This window comes from Pelodiscus sinensis, chromosome 2, assembly GCF_052426305.1.
Source record: "Pelodiscus sinensis isolate ZL-2025 chromosome 2, ASM5242630v1, whole genome shotgun sequence".
Classification (NCBI taxonomy): Eukaryota; Metazoa; Chordata; order Testudines; family Trionychidae; genus Pelodiscus; species Pelodiscus sinensis.
In genome coordinates, this window is record NC_143053.1 from 106,258,243 (window position 1) to 106,270,973 (window position 12,731).

Genomic DNA, 12,731 nt, shown 5'->3' on the forward strand with positions numbered 1-12,731 from the left:
ATTGACCTGGACTAGTACATGGACTGCTCAGGAAAATAAGTATTGCAGCTATAGCTATCCCACTCAATTTCCCCTTGCAGACATGATCTATGTAATGTGGGAAGTACAGGCTAGGATATGAAGGAACTCAGATGATTGAAATGTTATGCAAACTTCCAAACACGTGATTTAAAGACCTATGGCGTGTTATACTTTTGAGCATACTACTTCTGAGGAAATGGATGCCTCTGAAAAGGTGAGGGGGCTTATATGTTTACTTTTGTCATAAGCCTCTCACACTCCTGGAGACAAGAAGTGTCAAGGGCTTTTCTGCCTTTCTTTGATTTACTCCATTTCACTAAGCATTTCTAAAGAGTCCACAGCACAGTACTTTGGAACAATCAACCCCCTACCCAATCCCATCTTTTCCAAGTTGCCTCTGAGGGAGTTTAAGACCTATAGAACCAGACTCTTCCATTGTGGTGGTCTCTAACCCCTCCTAGGGGCTGAATGTCTGCCCCATACCCAACCAAATATGTAAAGCTGGTTGAAAAGGTTGGATCACTTCTTTTGCACCTACAAGCCTATGCAGATGTGACAAATGGAGCCCTTCACTAGAAACAGCACTCTGCGAGAAAAATCCAGCCCTTTTTTGAAGCAGCAAATGGATTTTCTCAATCAAAGGACTCTCTACTAGGCCCTTCAGCTCCCTTTTGTTGCTTTGGTTAGGGTCAAAATTAATATTTTCAAGATTTAAGACACTGGTAACATCACCAGATTATTTAAAAGAAAGCTATATTTTAATAAACAATCCTTTTAATCATTTAATTTTTTTAAATCCAAAAAGCCAATTGATTGCTCCCTAGAGGTTAACAGTTCTGCAGCAGCATGTTCAACTCTGGGCACAGTGAAGAGAAAGAACATGCCTTTTGTTGCTTGATCAGCAAGAGGGGGGTCAAACAAGGAAAGGCACCGACTGGCTCTAAAGTGAAACACATCCAGTCCTCTTTAGAAAGCAAGCTGGTAGCAAAGATAAAGGATTCTTGAGGAAGAGGAAAAAGATCTGACTTAACTCTAGAGTCCTAACCTGGGAGAATCTTTGAAGTACTTCACTGAATATATTCAGTATTTTGCTTTTTATAAAAAAAAAGTTACTAGTTAGTTTACTGGCACTTCCTTTTTGTCACTTAGCAATCTTTTAGGTATTTCTTCCATATTCTGCTACTCCTCATCTCGCTGTCAATTGTGTCCTATCTGGCCTTTTCCTTTACCTAGCATCTACTAGTAAAATTAAGCAATTATTTCATTTTATTCCAATTCCAGACACACTTTCCAAGGGTGTTCTTAACTACAAGAAGGGGAAAGAAGTGGTATGCACTGAGTATGGAAATGTAAATCCTCCCACCCACTTCTGAAGCATGCAAGCATGCTGAACCAGACTCCCTAGAGTTCCTGTCATCAAAAGGCCACAGGAGTCCTCTCAAAATATTCTTAAGAGGATTTAGCCTCTTTTAAAGGGTACTTAACATGTGTGTGGTGTCTCCATGTAAGCATTTTCCCATGGCTTAAAAAAAAATGGCCCTCTATTTAAAGGCTTCTCACTGCAATGAAAAGACACTAAGAATTTCTGCACTGTTTTCACTGGAAATATTTTGAGCGTCTGCCTCTCCCGGTAACTCAGTCCTCCAGCACTGCGATTTACACGGAGTAGTGACTTTCTAATATATAAAGTAAAAGAAAGATAGCCTTAGACAGCACATTAATTGTAAGATGCGTGCATGACCATCTTCTCCCTTCTCCTCCTGGCACAATCTTCCCTATTAATGTAGGAGCCTTAACAGCTTCTTCTGAAGATTTAAATCTTTACTAACTATGGAATTAAACCACTATAAGGTTAATTTCTGTCCTCTCACAATCCACAGGAGTTGTGCAAATCCAAACCCTGATTTTCAAGTGCTGAGCAGCCACAGCTTCCATTCACATTGTTTCATAATGAGTGATCAGCATCTCCAAGCCAGGCCCCTCTACAATAGAGTGTGGCTGTTTGCACAGGTATAGCAGTGCGCCCTCCAATTATTCTATAACCTAGAGCTCAGGTGATAGAAAGTCCATGTAACAAGGGCTGGGCTTAAGAAACAGACCCACTGGACACAACCAACTGAGCAATTTGTTTGGGATGGTGAGCGATGTTCCCTCTAATTTTTCCATCCATATGCAGAATAAGTTTTGTTGTGTGCATCAAGGCATGTGCGAATGTGAACCACCAGTAGAAACACATTTTGCAGGCTGTGAGTGCTAATCAGCTGGGCAGCACCTGAATCTCTCTTGGGTGGCTGCCCAAATACTCAGCTTTCAGGGAACACTCTATATTGTTAACTTTTGGGGTATGTTTATAAATGGAACTAGAAGAACTCTATACACTGAAGTTTGAACAGGGGTAATACTAATCAAGAAGTGAAAAACTGCCCCCCTTTTCCGCCAACTACATGGTAAGCCCCACAGAGTTGTTCCCTTGCAATCATGCTTGTAGATATGTCTGCTAGTGAATTCGTTCTAACAAAGTCATGCTGAAAAACAAAAGCATTGGACTGGATATCCTGTTTCCAGAGCAATCTGGACCATACCACATGCTTAACTAGTGGGTTAAAAATTACAGTAACATTTACAAGCATGACAGCAGCAAATCAAGTTTGTCTTTTTTAGTGAAGATGTCCTTTTTAACCTAGGATGTAACTTTCATTATTATAATATTTTGATGACACTATGCCACGCTTTCCTGAAACCTCCACGGCCATGTCAGCAATGAACACCTGCAACAATTGTATAAAAAGGAAGCTTATGTCATCATTGTGGTTTGTCAGCAGCACTAAAGTGACATGAACAGCTTATTAATTTAAAAACTGCTACATTTTGACCAATGCTTAAAAGGTTTCTAGATCATTTCACAGTGCAAAATATGAATATCTTAATGCCACCAAAATCCACATTTTTTCCTTTAGCTTTTATTGCAAATCTCATAAATTATCAGTTTTAAAAGGGTCTAGATTTTTTTTTTAAACAGCCTGCAAATAAATTTAATAGAAAACTCTTTTAAAAACATGGGCAAGCAGATACAATCTGCGGCATGGAGTTTGTGCATAGCTAGTGATATGCTAAGCTCAAGTGTTATTTTAGCCCAATCAATTTAGCTTCATGGGGCCCCCTGTGGCTGAGGCAATTGTGCTACTTGCATTGCATTTTTTATTTAAAATATTTACTGTACTAGAGTGACACAGGGCACTGGTGTCATTTAGTAATTTTCTTTGTCAGGAGAGGAATCACAGTGCAAATGAAGTTTGCTGTTTTAGAACACGTGAAAAGAATAAAACAATAGACTAGTAGCACCTTAAAGAGTAACAAAACATGTAGTTGGTGGTATGAGCTTTTGTGGGCATCTACATGTTTTGTTAGTCTTTAAGGTGCTACTAGACTATTGCTGTTTTTTAAGTTTTTCCTGTTACAGACTAACTCAGCTACTGCTCTGAAGCATGTGAAAAAAAGTGAGTTTGGTCATCTCATTTTAGAGACCTTAGTGGAAGGTGGCCCACATCACAATGCCAAAAAAGTCTCAGCTCAAGCAAGGTCCAGTGTTGGAATGTCTGCGGGGCCATGGCTATTAAAATCCCTTAGCAAAACCGTGTAGGTTAAACTTGCACCTCTACCACACCTGCTTGTCCATTTTATGCCTAGATCAAGCCAGTTCAGGACATCAGTCCCCTTATAGCTACGGAAGCAGAGAAGACTCCCCCCCCCCCCCATTGCAGACCCTCTTTATGTTATCTGAACTTTTTCATCTTGGCTCCCTCTACAGCACCCATCTTCGTTGTAACAAGCAGGTGAGACTTGCCTCCAGGAAGAGCTTCAGTAGACAGCAAGGAGGGCCCAGTATATTTAATTATTCCAAAACACCGAACACTCACCTTCCCACACTTTTAGTTGTCTATGCAGAGTTCTCCAGAATTCCCCCCCCCCCCTTCCCTGCATCTCAAATGACAGCCCCAAGTACTAGAAATGCAGGGGTGAAGTTTCCTCCAGAAAGGGGGTTAGCTGTGAAAGAGGAAAACTGCCTTTAGAGCAAGGCAAGGAGGGGGGAGGGGGATGAAAAAGTACTAAGCGCCCCCAATTCACCAGCAGATGAAGCGATTTAAAAATTAAACGGGACAGGCCAGGCACCCCGTGGCCTGAAACAGGAACCTGACCAATCACTTCCAGGGGGTCATCAGAAGGCGGGCAGAGGACTGGGAGATCAGGCCCTGGCTGAAAAAGCTAGTGGGGGAAAGAGACTGGGAGAATAAAAGAGGGGAGCTCAACTCAGGAAGAAGGCGGGGGAGGGTGGAAGAGAAATTTTATTTCTTAACTATTTCCCACTATGCTGTCCCCACCCGGGCCACTGCAGCTCGGGGAGTGTCAGAGCCTAAGGGCAGGCGAGGGGGGACGCCCAGGCTATGAGGGGGGTGTGGATGCTTCCCACGTTCCTCATTATGGGGCGGGGGGGGGAAGAAAGGAGGCTTGTTCCTGGTGCTGGCCCCTGCGTGCCCGGTCACTAACCTGCTGTAGGGGCATTTCCGAGTCCAGCAGAGCCCCGGGCAGCCTCGGGGAGGCGAAGAGGCCGCGCGCGCGTGTGAGGGGGGGGACAAGGACCGTCCCAGGCCAGAGGCAGGAGGAGGAAACGGGTGTCCCCCTCCCCCCACTCGGATCAGCGCCCCCTCCCTCCTGCCCGGCTCCCAGTCACAGACGCGGCCTCCGCGCACGTGTGCGAAACGTCACCGGCGAGTCCGGGGGTGAAGCGGAGACACCAGCTGGGCAGAGCCCCCCGCTCCCCCAGGTCCGGGCAGGGGAGCAGCGGGGCCCACATCTACCCAGCCCCGGGAGGAGCGGTCGCCGCAGCCGCCCCCATCCCAGGACACCCCCAGCCGGGATGCCCCAGCGCCGCGGTCTCCCTGCAGCACCAGGCACCGGCCTCAGCGGGCTCTTTGTTAGAACCACAAATATCAGTGGGGAGACGGGGGGCGCTGGCTGTGCTGGTGAGAGGGGGACAGGCTGCAACAGCCCCTCCTGCCCTTTATTCTCTGCAACGGGGTGAGGGGGCCCCGGTTGCAGAGAGGAGGCGCGGGCTGGACCGACCCGGGCCTGAGTTGGCGGGGGAGGGAAAGAGACAGAAAAGTTTATTGCAACATGATGCACTCCCAGCCCTTCCTGCCCCCCCAACCCCGGCTGGAGAAGGGGCAACGGGGCCCTTCCTGGGGCTTAACCAGAGTGTCCCCTTCACCCTCCCGCGGAGATTGGGGGGGGGGAGGAGAATTACCGGGGGGCGGCCTCCGCCTCCTCCTAGTGCAGGCTGCAGCAGCGCCGTCCTGCCGGCGGGTCCGTGCGGGGTGCAGTACAGGGAGCCGCCAGCGGGCTGACCCCCCTCCGCAGTGAGGGCAAAGACACTGGGAGCCTGGGAGGAGGAGACACAGGACGCCGCCGACGCGCCGCTGCGGATCTGGATGAAGGTGCCGGCGGCGAAGTGGGCTGGGAAGCTGGCGGGGGTCACCCGGGAGTCCATGGAAGGTGCGGGTGGCTGCGCTGCTGGGGCCGCCGGCTGGAGTCCCCTTCTCATCCTTCCCTCTGGGTCTGTCCCCGTAGCCGAGTCTCTCCCTCCCTCCCCCCCCCGGCCTTCCCGGCTCCTTTCCTCCTGGATACCGAGCCCCGGCTCAAAATACTGGGGGCGGCAGGTACCGGGGGGGATCCGGCTGCAGGATTCGGGGTCCCGGGGGGGGATGAAAGCGGCGGGATGTGCAGATGCGGCGGATGGAGCGGGGCCGCTCCCGCTGTGTGGGGCCGGCTGGAAAATGGCTCCAGGAAGCGGCGGCTGCTGACAATGAATGAAGGGAAGGGAGACGGGTTACGCGCCAAGGGCCTCCCGCGAAACTCGGATTTCCCGCCCGCTTTTCAAACTAGATTTGCATAGCTCCGCCCAGCTAGTACGTCCTGTGCAGCTGCCCTCCCCATTGGCCCGCCGCTTCCTCACTCCCATCCAATGCCCAACCCTGTGGGCGCCCTGCCTGTTTCCCATTGGCCCGCTGCGGTGCGGGGTTGCCCTATTTGCATAGAGTCGGTTGATTGGCTGTGGAGGCGAGGCCGGGGATTCCCATCCGAGCAGCCGGGATCCCGGCGCGCCGGCTCAGTGACAGTGACAGCCGGCGTCGGCGCGTTCCGGGACGTGCCCGGGAGCCAGGGAGGTTCCGTTCCCCTCCCCACTGCCAGTGCGAGTGCAGCTGCTGCAGTACAGAGAGACCCTGCCCGGCCAGGGGAGCGGCTTGGTCCGGCCGGCTGGAAGGGGGCATAAGGGCGGGGCGAGCGCTAAACTCAAGGAAGAGAAGCAGATGAACGCTGGATGCTTTCGGTGACCTAACACATAGGGATGAGAAATCCCGCCAGACCTGTCCAGCGAGTACAGGCAGGAATACATGAGAGCAGAGGACAAAGTACCATGGTGGTACCATGAGCATCCTTGTGAAGAACAGAGTAACGCGGTTGGAAGGGGACTCTTTCATCTGGGCTCAGTGGGGTGGCGAAAAGAAAAGCAGTAAGAAAATCCGGTGATGGAGCCATTGCTATTAACTGTTCAGGTTTGCACTGAAAACGGGACTAAAACTGCCTTCTTTCACGCTGATTCAATTTGGCATCTGGATTGAAACTCACATTTTTATCAGAAGCCAAGTGACTTTCCTTCTTTATGCAGTTAACTGTTTACATTTTTACATTTTAAATGGGAACCCCTTTAAAATATTTTTTTTCAAACAGTGGGGGGGTTTTTCAGACTCCCATTGCTAAAGAAACAGTTCCCATTTTCTCCAAACTTCACACATCTATAATAATCTCCTAATGTCTCAGGAACTGGCAACATTCTAAATTTTACACAACAAAAATACCTTTTATTTACCATGCTCCAGTTTAACTTAAAAAAGGAAAATCTGATCAGTCAAATATGAACTACTAATCCTCCTGCTCTACCCTGTCTCTTCTCAAGATCCTAGCTGCTGTATTTACTGGTCCCCAAATCTGATTTGTATCTCCATTCTTCCCACTGAGTTAATCATCATACATTAAAACATCATGTTCCCTGACATGTCAATCTTTAAGAACAGAAATTGCATTCCAAGAGACCTGGTGAAGTCTGTCAGGCCAGGATGACACTCTTGGAAAACCTCTTGGAAACTGATAGTTTGGCTTTTCAAGCAATTTTCATCCTGCCCACACTTTAGACTAGGAATGTAAGAGTTAAAACAGTTGACTGATAAGCATCAGTTTATCAGTTCCTGTTAAGGGTTAAATTCTGCTGAGGAGTGTGAGGCTGGCAGCCAAGAGACCTCCACGACCATTCTCTCCCAACCGCTACATCCCCAAGTAAAACATTTAACTAATTTTGTACATTTTTTACATCCCTACTTTAGTCTCTATCAATAACTGGCATATACAGTGAGCAGGGGCCCTATTTATATTGCCTTTCTAATTTTATTACAGCAGTGGCTAGAGTCCCCAATAAGGGCCTCATTCTACTAGACATTGTACACACAAGATTTTTCTCAGTTAAAAGTCTGGATCGTGGTATGGTATGATGGCAGATTAGTTTCTTCCTCTGGTGAATCCTTTGTGGTTCATTCCAAACAGGAACTGAAACTGGACTGGGTGGCAAAGAAGCACTTTTGGGGGGATAGAAGGCTGCCATCTTGTGCCACAGAATCTCAGCTTTCATTTATGATTGTGGAAAAAAACTAAAAAACCAATAAAGCAGTGTCTATTAAAATCTAAAACAGTAACTCAGAGGTGGGAATACTGTGTTCTTCTCAGTGCCCAATAATGGGAAACTCAGATGTCTCATGCTGAGTTAAAGAACAACATTGTTTATTTCACTGTGGTCATAGCATGTACTAATGGAGGAGGATTTCAGATCTCCATGTTCTAGTATAAATGGCATCATTGTGGAGCCACAAAGGGATGAGCATTACTTCTCTCTCACACACACACACACCACTGACCCAAGAAGGTAAAAGGCCAGATGGAGAAGTGGAGCCCAAAGACATCGGAGTCCCTCTGTACTAGGAAAACTAATCTCACAGTAAGCAATTCAACCCTTGGTAAGGGGGAGCACATCCCACACAGCCTAGTAAAATACCCAATACCCCAACCAGGCAGTTTCCTCCTCCACCACAGATCAGGAGGGGTCTGATGATGGGTATAGGGCCCAGACAGTTTCATCCTTGACTTTAATTGCTGCTGCATCTCCCCCTGTTGAAGAATTTCTGAAGGCCCAGCTACATACAGTATCACCGCATCAGTTACGCCCCCATTCACCTTTTCAAGCTTTTCTCTGCAACCGTGGCGATTTAAAACTATTATTTCAAATGAGATTTTGATGTCAACACTACACTTTAGGATCCAGGACTCTAGACACAAGTCTATTGTAACTATGGTGTATCTGGGTCTCAGCAAGGGGCAACCAAGCCAGCAGAATACATGTTGAACAGGTACACAATCTGTTATGAGTGGTATGTCATTTTGCCATATCTATTGAATAAAGCTTCCATGTTCTAATTCAAGCCGTGGCCAGCATAGACTCCAGGTCTGTTGGACCAGAGGTCCTTGTACCTAGGTTAACTTGTGAGGGGGAGATGGGGAAACTGATAGGGTGAGGTACTCTCAGAAGTAGAATCAGAGAGCAACAGGATTAGGAAGTCAAGGATGCAACACACACAAGGATTGGGCAACAGTTGTCCCTGTTAAGTCCTAGAGCCCCATTGCCTAGTGCATTTCTCCAGCTGCAGTACCCTGCCTGGCTCCCAGCCCCTTGCCCAATTGCAGACATACAAATGAAAACCTTTTTTCTGTATTCAGTGAGGAAGGAGGTTAAGGAGGCAATGGAACCAAGGACCAACTAAGGTAGTCATTGGGGAAGTTTATCCAGCAAGGACTAAAAAACGGGTAAGGCAGTAGGTCTCAGACAGTGCGGCTAGACCTCAGGGGCTAAGGAGGCAGCCTGGGAATCTGTTTCCACTCCCACATATCTTCTTCTCACACAGCCTCGCATTCCTCTCTACTCTTCATTAGCTCCACCACTGAAACTCACACTGATGAAAAAAGAAAGTTCCATAGGAATGGGCCTCCTCTTGGACAAGCTGTAGAACCGTGGTCCCCAACCCGGTGCCCGCGGGTGCCATGGTGCCCGCCGGGCCCTTTACATGCGCCCGCGGAGCAATCTGGGCTGGTCCCACCCCCAGGCGTGCGGCAGGTGCCAGCCCCGGGTGCATAGCCGTCCCCGGCCCTGGGTGCGCCGCGCGTGCCGGTGCCGACCCTGACCCCCGCCCCCGGGTGCACCGCGCGAGCCCCGGCCCCCATGCGTGCCCTTGCCGGCCCCGGGCCTGGCCTTGGCCCCGCCCCCGGGGGCGCCGCGCCAGCCCCGGCCCTGGCTCCAGTCCCAGCCCCAGCCCCAGCCCCGGGGGTGCCGCGCGGAACCTGGGCAGCCCCTGCCTGGGATCGCGGCACATGCCGGTGCCGACCTCGGGCATGCGGCGCATGCTTGGCCACGCCCCCAGTCACGTGGCCTGTGAGCAGCCCCGCCCCCATACGTGCAGCGTGTGAGCGGCCCCGCCCCCAGGCGCCCGGCAGCCCCAAAACATTGGGGACCACTGCTGTAGAAGGTCCACTAGAGCAGTGGTGTGCAACCTTTTTTCCACCGCAACCCACATGGCTGGGCCCGGCCGTTGGCAGCCGTGCGGCGTGGGGCTCAGATCCAGGCAGCTAAGGGATGGGCCCAGCCATTGGCAACTGCACGGCGCAGCACTTAGACCCAGACAGCCGGGGGCTAGGCCTGGCCATTGGCAGCTGCACTTAGACCCAAGCGGCCGGAGGTTGGGCTTGGCTGTTGGCGGCTGTACAGCGCAGCAACCCCCCAGGAAGACGTTTGCAACTCCCTTGGGGGTCGTGACTCACGGGTTGTGCACCACTGCACTAGAGGAAAGCCAGGTTATTTCTGGTTCCTGCAGCATAAACCTCCAAAAGCTCATGGTACCATCTATATGTTTTGTTAGTGTTTAAGGTGCTGCTAGATTATTTGTTGTTTTTTAAGTTTTTCCAGTTACAGACTAACTCGGCTACCCCTCTGAAGCTCCTATCTCCTGTTAGGCTTCTGGCCAGCAGAAGACCGCTTCTCACCCCAATACTCCCACCCTGTTGTTTCTTCTCTACACCTCACATCAAAAAGCACTGATCCCACCCATGAACCTCCTCCCTCCATCATACCTCTCTTGTTCCCTGTATAGCCATGCTTCTTTCATATTCCTCCACTATACACCCCCTGCTAACCGTCCTCTATGCATAATCTCCTGCTACTATAGGTCTCCACATCTACCATCCCCACCATTGCTCACCAGCCACTGGTATCTCCCCGTCTCTTCCACATCCTTCAAACATGCCAAATTACACCAATGTTTTTTTTAAAAGCAGTCAGATTGACTAACCACACTTGGTTAATGTAGAGCTCACACTGCTCAAGCTGCATTTCCTGTCAATGTAACTATTAGAAATGAAGGAAATTGCCAGTTAATCCAATGCTAACAGAGGGTATGTCTACACTACCCCGCTAGTTCGAACTAGCGGGGTAATGTATGCATACCGCACTTGCTAATGAAGCCTGGGATTTGAATTTCCCGGGCTTCATTAGCATAAGCGGGGAGCCGCCATTTTTAAATCCCCGCTGCTTCGAACCCCGTGCAGCGCGGCTACACGGGGCTCGAACTAGGTAGTTCGGACTAGGTGCCTATTCCGAACTACCGTTACTCCTCGTGAAACGAGGTGTACCGGTAGTTCGGAATAGGCACCCTAGTCCGAACTATCTAGTTCGAGCCCCGTGTAGCCGCGCTGCACAGGGTTCGAAGCAGCGGGGATTTAAAAATGGCGGCTCCCCGCTTATGCTAATGAAGCCCGGGAAATTCAAATCCCAGGCTTCATTAGCAAGTGCGGTATGCATACATTACCCCGCTAGTTCGAACTAGCGGGGTAGTGTAGACATACCCAGACAGACCAAAATCTGTCACATGTCTTACCTTCTACAACATCAACATACCCACAATTTCTATTTATTTTGTTTTACTGCAATAGCACTAATAAAGGACTAGGGCCAAATTTTGTTAAACACCATACAGACAGTAAAAAGTTCCAGTTCCCCCCACTTAAACTGGAGAGTATTTTGTAGAAATGAGCAGTGTGACTGTGTTTTGAGCATTGTGCTTAATTGTGGTTAATCTGCATGTTAATGTTGCCAAAACTAGTTTTTTCTTTGATTATTAGTTGTTGGCTTGATAGGAAAAGCACATGAGCAACTTTAACAATAAGTTAATCAGGTTTTTATTTGGATAATAGCGAATGTTATTTCTGCATTGTCATTGCTGTACATCCTGCTAAACCTTTGCAATTCAATGAAATAGCTTCATCTAGGGGAGCAGATCTAAGGTGCCACGTAAAGAGAAGTGAGTTGGTGGGGCAGAGAACAAGGGTGGCCAAAGTGAGAGCCCAGAAAATGGGGGTAGGTGGAGCAAAAGTTGGAGGTTTTAGTGTAAGAATGGATGACACAGGGAATGGATCACGTGGCGATTAGCTATTCCCTCTGGGACGCCTGGCATTGGCCACTATTGGAAGACAGGATACTGAGCTAGCTAGACCATTTGCCTGCCCCAGTCTGGCCATTCTTATGTATGTTGAGGAAAGAAATGGGAGCAGAAATTGATGAATGAAGACTCCCAAGAGGGATGAATTGAGAATGGGTGTGTGTGAAGGGAAAGTCCAGCAGTAGAAGGGGAGATGTGGATGTGGATGTAGGGAACAAGCCCGGACACCAATGAGGTTGGAGCATATGGGTATGTATGAAGATGGCTTTAAAACCTAAGAAGAGGCACTGTCCATAGTATTGCCCTGTCACAGAATCAGAGGAGTTGAATGGATATGAGGGCTTGAAGAAAGACTTCTGCAAAAGGGAGAAGGGAAAAGCAATGCTTAAGGGTGACCATCCATCCTATTTTTCCTGGGTCTGCCCCATTTTTAAAGCTGTCTTCTAGGTGTCCCAACTTTTTTTTAAAAGCGGGCAAAATGTCCCATATTTGCACGCCCCCTGCTGGTCCCTGAATGCCTGGTCAGCGCAGGTGCAGCAGCCTCCTATTTGTGGCTGGTGGTAAAGCCAACACCAGCACCTGATGTCTAGAGTCAGGCAGGGTGCAGAGGGAGAAACTAGGTAGTAGTGTGTGTCTTCCCTCCCTGTGGACACTAAAGAAGGGGGGAAGTCTGCCAGCCTTTCCAAAACATGGGGCTGAAGCCTCAATTGCCAGCACCTCCCCCAGGGCTGAAATCCCTTTCTCTGGCACACACACACACATTTCACACTGGCTGCAGCCCTGTTCATGGGTGGCCCTTGCCACAGGGCTGAAGCCCTTTCATTGCCGCAGGGCTCAGTCCCGTTCCTAGGCAGCCTGTGGTGGACAGCAAGCTTAGGACAAAGCAGGCATTTATAAAGAGTAGTAACCATTAATTATAACATATACTTTAATGTTTTACCTATGATTAGTTATAATAATGCATATGTCTTTTTAATGGGTGCTCAGTCAACTTAATGTTATTTTGAACGTTTGTATTGCATAGTTCTGTTTGGGTACGTCTACACTACAACGTTAATTCGAACT

The 12,731-nt window shown here is 49.0% G+C and overlaps 1 protein-coding gene across 3 annotated transcripts in view; it reads right to left on the reverse strand.

The window, feature by feature from the left end:
- Nucleotides 1–5,918, reverse strand: part of E2F3 (E2F transcription factor 3) — a 56,478-nt gene extending 50,560 nt beyond the window's left edge. The window contains exon 1 of one of the 3 annotated variants that reach the window (XM_075921167.2): nucleotides 5,324–5,918. In XM_075921167.2, the coding sequence (XP_075777282.2) occupies nucleotides 5,324–5,620 (297 nt within the window). In that variant the 5' untranslated portion in view covers nucleotides 5,621–5,918. Of the gene's footprint in view, nucleotides 1–4,566; nucleotides 5,001–5,323 lie in introns of those variants that run through there. The other 2 variants (XM_075921166.2, XM_075921168.2) reach the window with 2 other exon arrangements.
- Nucleotides 5,919–12,731: the final 6,813 nt, after the last annotated feature.